This window comes from Micropterus dolomieu, linkage group LG09 (genome assembly GCF_021292245.1).
Source record: "Micropterus dolomieu isolate WLL.071019.BEF.003 ecotype Adirondacks linkage group LG09, ASM2129224v1, whole genome shotgun sequence".
Taxonomy (NCBI): Eukaryota; Metazoa; Chordata; class Actinopteri; order Centrarchiformes; family Centrarchidae; genus Micropterus; species Micropterus dolomieu.
In genome coordinates, this window is record NC_060158.1 from 15,724,643 (window position 1) to 15,732,448 (window position 7,806).

The 7,806-nt window shown below is 38.1% G+C and overlaps 1 protein-coding gene across 1 annotated transcript in view; it reads left to right on the plus strand.

The window, feature by feature from the left end:
• necab1 (N-terminal EF-hand calcium binding protein 1) overlaps positions 1 to 7,806 on the plus strand; it is a 44,696-nt gene that overhangs the window by 10,466 nt on the left and 26,424 nt on the right. The window contains exons 4-5 of the mRNA XM_046059076.1: positions 3,350 to 3,375; positions 3,671 to 3,768. Of these exons, the coding sequence (XP_045915032.1) occupies positions 3,350 to 3,375; positions 3,671 to 3,768 (124 nt within the window). The remainder of the gene's footprint in view (positions 1 to 3,349; positions 3,376 to 3,670; positions 3,769 to 7,806) is intronic.

Consider the following 7,806-nt stretch of genomic DNA (forward strand, 5'->3'; position numbering starts at 1 on the left):
GTGCTCTGGACCTCAGACTGGGCCGAAGGTTTACCTTCCAACAAGACAATGACCCTAAGCACACCGCTAAAATAACGAAGGAGCGGCTTCACAACAACTCCGTGGCTGTTCTTGAATGGCCCAGCCAGAGCCCTGACTTAAACCCAATTGAGCATCTCTGGAGAGACCTGAAAATGGCTGTCCACCAACGTTTACCATCCAACCTGACAGAACTGGAGAGGATCTGCAAGGAGGAATGGCAGAGGATACCCAAATCCAGATGTGAAAAACTTGTTGCATCTTTCCCAAAACGACTCATGGCTGTATTAGATCAAAAGGGTGCTTCTACTAAATACTGAGCAAAGGGTCTGAATACTTATGACCATGTGATATTTCAGTTTTTCTTTTTTAATAAATTTGCAAAAATTTCTACATTTCTGTTTTTTTCTGTCAAGATGGGGTGCTGAGTGTACATTACTGAGAAATAAAATGAACTTTTTTGATTTTTGGAAAATGGCTGCAATGAAACAAAGAGTGAAAAATTTAAAGGGGTCTGAATACTTTCCGTACCCACTGTATATATGAATAAATTGTATAAAAGCCAAGTAAAATCTACACATCTTGAAAAAAAATGTTTATATTACTGTTGGCTAACAAATTGAAACATTAATAAAATACATGCCTGCAAAAATAAATAAAATAGAAATAGAATCATTTGAAACTACTTAATGAACTCATTCAAATACAGCAGAGAAGAGGATTTCTACAAACATACTGTCTGTTGGCCAGCTGTTACTGTACTAAATGAAAATTTACCTACACGGCGCAATAGATAAGACACATGCCTTTGGTGTGAGAGACCCGGGTTCAATCCCCCACTGTGACCCATCCACCATTGTGTCCCTGAGCAAGACACTTAACCCCTAGTTGCTCCAGAGGCGTGCGACCTCTGACATGTATAGCAATTGTAAGTTGCTTTGGATAAAAGCGTCAGCTAAATGAACGAATGTAATTTGTTCCCATTCTCACCTGAGCAGAAACAAAGTATTTTTTTTTTTTACTGAAATGTCAGTATCACTTCTGTGTTAATACTAGTGAAATATTCTTACTCTAGACAATCCTTACACCTATCCGTGATGTTGCAAAATGGTGATGCATCATATCCAGAATCTTAAATACAAGTGTTATTGTAGGTAAACGAGTGAATGGTGTTGAGCTGCATCATTATAAACACACGTCAAGGGGATCTCGAAATATTTAAAATTAACTGTTTGAACTGTCTGCTTTTGTTTGTTGATTTGTGCTAAACCCTGTGCTACATTTTGTGTTTGAAAGCTGCTATACATTTAATTGATTACATTTTAATTTAACGTTAATTTGTAAGGATAGAGAGAGGTGGATCCAAACTATTACTGAATATACATAACTACAGAATGCAAACTATGCAAACTATAAGTATACCTTTCTGGCCTTATACCTAAACTTAACATATTTCACATACAAAACTATAAATTCTTAATGAAAAGGCCCTCTAGCTCCTTTTCAATAATGTGAATTTATCATAAACTGCATAAATATACACTCTATAACCCTCATCTGCGTGAGGTTGTGTAGTATACAGAAACAAAAGTCAAGGTTGACTTATTTAAAGTTTAACTTACATAACATTACATTACATTATTGTGACGTGATGTACTTCAACCCAAAACACAATCTTTTCCTTAACCTAAACCAATTTGATTTGGTGCCTTACCCTAACCAAACTGCGACCATTTATCAACGTTGACCACATCTTAACTTCATACAGATGCTGAAGGGTACCCTGGGATGAAAACATGCTGGTGTTAGACGTTACTTTGGTGTGCCTCAGGGTTCAACTTTAGATTCTTTTATGTTTTCATTAATATGTTAATCATTGCTGATTTGATCAGGAATCATGGTAGCAACGTCACTGATTGAATGGCTCAGCAGTCACAGGGAGAAAGATAAGACATTCAAACAGTCATGCCGAAAATGACAAACAACATCATTTTTCTCCATTATGTAATTTTTTGTTCTCATTATGACAGTATCATAAAGATGTGTAATTGTATATGTGAAAAACAAAATTAGATGCACAAACAAATGTATATTATTCACACCATTTGCATCCAATTTAAACAAACATTCACATGTCGTCATCGCTATCATCACTGTGCTAAATCACGGAGTACTTTAATGGAGCCATGTTAAACCAAATGAACATGTGCCTCCCTGTGTGAAATTAACACAAAGGGAAACAGATGGCAATGTTGTTGGGAAGTAATTTGGAGGTCTCTAATTGAATCTTGTATTGATTAAAGACTGAGTCACTGAGCTGTAAGGTCTTCCTGACAGGCTGGCTAACCTGCTCAGGTTGATGTCGAACACTGAAAGGTTATTCGATACTTCAGATATTAAAATGCTGCATGATATTCACATGCATTTACAGACTACATGATGTTGCGTGTTGTCTTTAAATACAGACAGTTTAACTTATGGATGGAGATTTTGTAGTGGCAGTTACACGCAAGGACACCAGCATGTGCAAAATTAATGGAATTAATTATATTTCTGTTGAACTGGGTTCTACTACAATTCAACATGTTTCTCATAGTCTTCACAGTGCTACCCATGTGTGTAGTCCATAAATAGATAATGCACCTTAAAATGTAAAATAAACCAAGTTTCAAGCCAATTCAAGTGAGTGTTACTCAGTGTCTAACCTTTGGTGTACCTCCTCTGTTCCTGCCTGTCCTCTGTGACTCTAAGTGTTTTCTCCTGTTGGAACCAATTCATTTCTAAGGCACTTTACCTTGTGAACAGCTAAAGCTTGTGTTGGATAGAGTAGAAACCAGTGTAATTCCCCAGCCTCTTTCACTGTAACAAGGCATAAGATGTCTCTTGGGTCTCTTGTTGGACAGAGGATACAATGGCTAATTGTCCACTATAAAATATTCTTTTCACCAATTTCTTTTGCTCTTCTTTTCTTTATTTCTCTGTTTCTGTCTCTCTCTTTCAGACACACAGATACACACTGAGACCTCCCCAAAACCCACTCATGCATGGACATTTATCACAAACAGCTAAAATTCCTCAAGGGTTGCCTGTGAGAGATTCACTGCCTTCCCTTCCCCTTGGTCTCTAACACACACCTCTGGTTCATGAATAATTATTCAATTATTCATGACATATTTAACTCACTTCCATTTGTCATCACACACAGATTCACCAAATCCTAGTTCTGTCTCTGGAATAGGTTTTGCAGAGATGCAGAGTTTCCTTTAACCTTGGAAACTTTAGTTTTGAATGCTTTTTATTTAAATGTCTCCCTTATTTTTTTGTTTTACAGCAATGTGGACACTGATGAACTCTGTGGTAAGTTGATCCTAAATAAACTAATATCAGTAATAAGCTGTACTGTTTACTATTAGTAGTAGTATTATCTTGCTTTACCCCACAGTCAGGAGTACCATAGACTCAAATGCTATGTGACGTTTTTCCAGCACAAGGAAATACCATGTTAGATGTGGTCACGTGCTCTGTGATCAAACACCTACAGGCTATGTGACTGAGGTGTCACACCAATGTTGCTTCAACAAAATACCTACAGCCATGTCCTAGTTGTTTAAATCACAAAATGTTTCTTTTTTTTTGCCTTTCTGCTGTGAAGAGTATTTCTCCAAGCACCTCAGTGAATATGAGAATGTTCTCGCTGCCTTAGAAGACCTGAACATGGCCATACTGAAGGCAATGGATAAAACAAAGAAGGTAAGATGATAGAAATGTTGACAAACAAGGGGTGTATCACAAAGCTGCTTTATCTGTTAATATTCAGGCATACACTGGAAGATGTTTAAGAAATGGCCTACACTAATTCATGTTTTCTACTGCTTTTCATACATACGGTATATGCATATACATAAGTTTAGCTGTGCACAGAACATGGGCCATATTGTATGATTTTTCTTTAAAAATGACTTGTTATATAGCAACAATTCACAAGAGAAAGCAGGGAGCCAATCCCAGCTAGAGGCAATACTGTAAATAACAAAAACAAACATAATAAATAAATAAATATATATAAATACTATTATATATATATATATATATATATATATTATATTATATTATATTATATTATATTATATTATATTATATTATATTATATTATATTAGTACAGTATACATATATATATATAGTTCGGTGGATAGCACTGTGGCCTCACAACAAGTGGCCTCACAACAAGAAGGTTGTGGGTTCAAACCCTGCTCGCCGGCGTTTCTGAGTGGAGTTTGCATGTTCTCTGCATGTCCACCTTCCATGCGGACTGGGAACATTAACTGATGACCCTAAATTGTCCTTAGGTTTGAGTTTGTCTATGTGTGGCCCTGCGATGGATTGGTGACCTGTCCAGGGTGCCTTTAGCCCGATGTCAGCTGGGCTCCAGCCCCCCGCGACCCTGTACGCAGGATAAGCGGTTGACGATGGATGAATGGATATTATATTATATTATAATAATAATTGTAGCAGTGGGAGTCGAGCAGAAACATGGTGGCTGTAGGTGGCTTGCCACCACCAAGACTCTACAGCAGAAACACCTGCATAAAGCGACAGAAGGAGAGAGAAGAGAGACAAGAAGGCATAAAACTATCGAAGAGGGAAGAAGTCAAGTTAGTAACATGCATTAATGGCATAAGAATGCATACAGAAGAAGAGGAGGAGAGAGGAGCTCAGTGCATTATGAGAAGTCTCCCAGCAGTCTAGGCCTATAGCATAGAAAAAATAACTAAGGGATGGTTCAGGACCTGAGGCAGCCCTAACTATAAGCTTTATCAAAGTGGGAAGTCTTGAGCCTCTCTTGAATGTGGAGATGGTTTCTGCCTCCCCAACCCAAATTGGGACCTGATTCCACAGGAGAGGAGCTTGATTGCTGAAGGTACTGCATTTTACTTTTAGAGACTTTAGAACCACAAGTAACCCTGTATTTTGGGAGAGCAGTGTTCTACTGGTAATAAGGTACTACTAGCTCTTTAAGATAAGATTTTACAGGGAGCCAGAGCAGAGAAGCTAATACGGGAGAAATATGATCTCTTTTTTTTTCAAGTTTGAAGGCATTGACAATAAGTTCTCTTTTACATGCACTTCTGAGAAAGTCCCTAACTGCAGTCAGTTTTCTTTTAGTCAAATCAAACAAGGTGCCTGGCTTCAATATTGGTACATTAGAGAACAAGACTAACCCGGATTCTACAGCCATGGTAGAGGCTTTTTGAGGCAGCACAGTGGCGCTTTGAGCTAAATGCTAACGTCTTAGTTCACCATGTTAGCATGCTAACATTTGCTCATTAGCAGTAAATACAAACTACAGCTGAGGATGATGAGATTGTCAGTTTTTCAGTTTTTTGGTCATCAACCAAAGTATTGGACCAATTGAAATGTACTGTCTGTAAAAAAATCGTGTGCCAATGGATCCAATAGATTTTGAGATAGTCCAATTGACATGTGAAAACCTTAGGTGATAGCTCTAGAAGAAAAGGGGATCAGGGGATCAAAGTCATTAGAAATCTGGGGACTGTGAATGTCAAATTAAATTTCGTGACAAACCATCAAGAAGCCTGCATTGTCATCATGTGCTAGCTAGAAAAGTTATTGAGGGAGAACCTCGTTGAATGTCTGAATATCTAACTTTGAAACACCTCTATGTTGATATTTGTCTCTATCATGAAGAGTCATGCTGCTTTGGCTACTAGCGGTTCCAATTCACACTTTACAGATTTACAATAACCACCTGAGTGACAAGGGGTGTGATATTTTCTATGCATTTTGTAAATTTTGTGCAAAAAAAGAAATTGCTATAAAATGTTTTAACTATAATTTGGATGCTGTATATGTCTGTTCAGAGAACATAATCTGTTCATATCCGAACAGTGTATTGATATTACACCCCACAGCCACACAGTGAGCATCACACTGACATGTCGTGCAGTGCACATAATGATAATAATAAGAGATGTTTGATTTACTCACAGTGTGGCCTAAGCTTCATGCTGCAAATTTTTCCCAGCATGCTGCTCTGCTGCCCAGCTGGCTTCCTCAGATCTCCCATCAGTTAGATTTCCATTACACAGCCCAAAAGGACAAGGCAGGGTTGATTTATGCCACTAATTTACCTCCGGAACAAAACATGTTATGCTTGTCATGTCTGTGTTGACTTGTAGCCAACACAGACAAGGAATTAAATGGGTTGCGACTCTGTTGCCAAACAAATACTGCTTTTGATCATGTTCTGAAAAAAAACTTTATGTGCTGTGACTTAAGATCAGTACCTTTTACATTATCAGAGGGGAAAGGAAGAGGGATAAGAGTGGCGAGGGACAGAAAGACAAACAGACAGAGATGAAGGTAAATGATCAGAGATGACAAAAGAAAAAAGGGGAAAGGATGTTAGGATAAGGAAGAGAGGTGGCTTATGAGTTACTGCAGGGAGAGGTTCTTTCTCTGTAGTTTCTCATCTGGCACATATGACACACGCTGTGAAGCTCAGATCTGTTGTAAAGTCTCATTGTGGCTCCTTCAGGAACACAGTGTGGGAGGCAAACCGTTCATTTGGCAGTGGCAGTTTTTATACGTGATGACATCGAATTTCAACTCCTAAAAAATGTGGTGACAAAGATAAATGGCAACAGCAGATAAATGTTTTGGTTTAGTAAATGTTTGGACACTTAACAAAAAGTAAAAGAAACAGCAATGAGGGGAGATTTTATGAAAAATGCATCAAATAACACATCATCAATCATTTCAACAGATAGGTGAACACAGTGTGTAAATAAATGAATTAGTAGAAAACTGATTTATATCCTTGAAATAACCTTTTCACTGCAAGGAAAGGTATTTTAAGTGTCGACCTGCAGGAGCACAGCAGTGAATTCCATGTGTCTGAAATTCAGCCTTTATTTCTGCAAAGGAAATGAAACACATAGATACTTTCGCAATTCCTTTGCAATCTCTCATAGACCTCAACATGTGCCAAGCTGTGATGAGGTGCGAAAATCAAATTGCACCTCAAACCATTTTTATGTTCTCCAAGAGAATTGTTGAGAGCGGGAAGTGAGACAGCAGGAGAGAAAGACCAGAGGCAGTTTGAATGTGTTTTTAAATTGTGTTTTTAAATTTTAAAGTTTTCTCATTCACCTAGCTGTTGACTTCTAAAAGCCTTAAATCAGGTTTCCTTAAGTGCACAAGAAAAACCACTCCAAACGGCACTTCAGTCAGTCTCAGAAATCGTGCTTTTTCCATCAACACACACTCTTCACTATTGTTCCCTCACAGACAATCATTACAAAATGGATATTTGAGCTCAAATGAAAACAAGTTACTCTGCAGAAATTAGACAGAATTGAGGAGGTATTGACCATGGCAATAGCTTTGAAATCAAATTACAACGCTGGACTGTGAACAGAGAGGATTTCACACTGCCCCAAGACCTTTTTTTGTGTTTACTCTTGAAGCATAATTCATAGTATTCCTTTCTACAAAGCACATGTGACGCCATAAATGATTTGAGTCATAGCACAAGAGAAGAAACATATGATGCGCTGCATTCCTCTGTCTGTTAGGAAACTGGAACAGATGCTGCATTCGTCACAGACCAAAGCTCGGGCATCTCTGTTGAACTGTATATGTATTTGAGTGGGTGGTTTTTGCATTGGAAGATTAGTGTGTATTTTTGTGAACTTGCATATGCATAAGCTAAGTTGTGTGTGTGTGTGTGTGTGTGTGTGTGTGTGTGTGTGTGTGTGTGTGTGTGT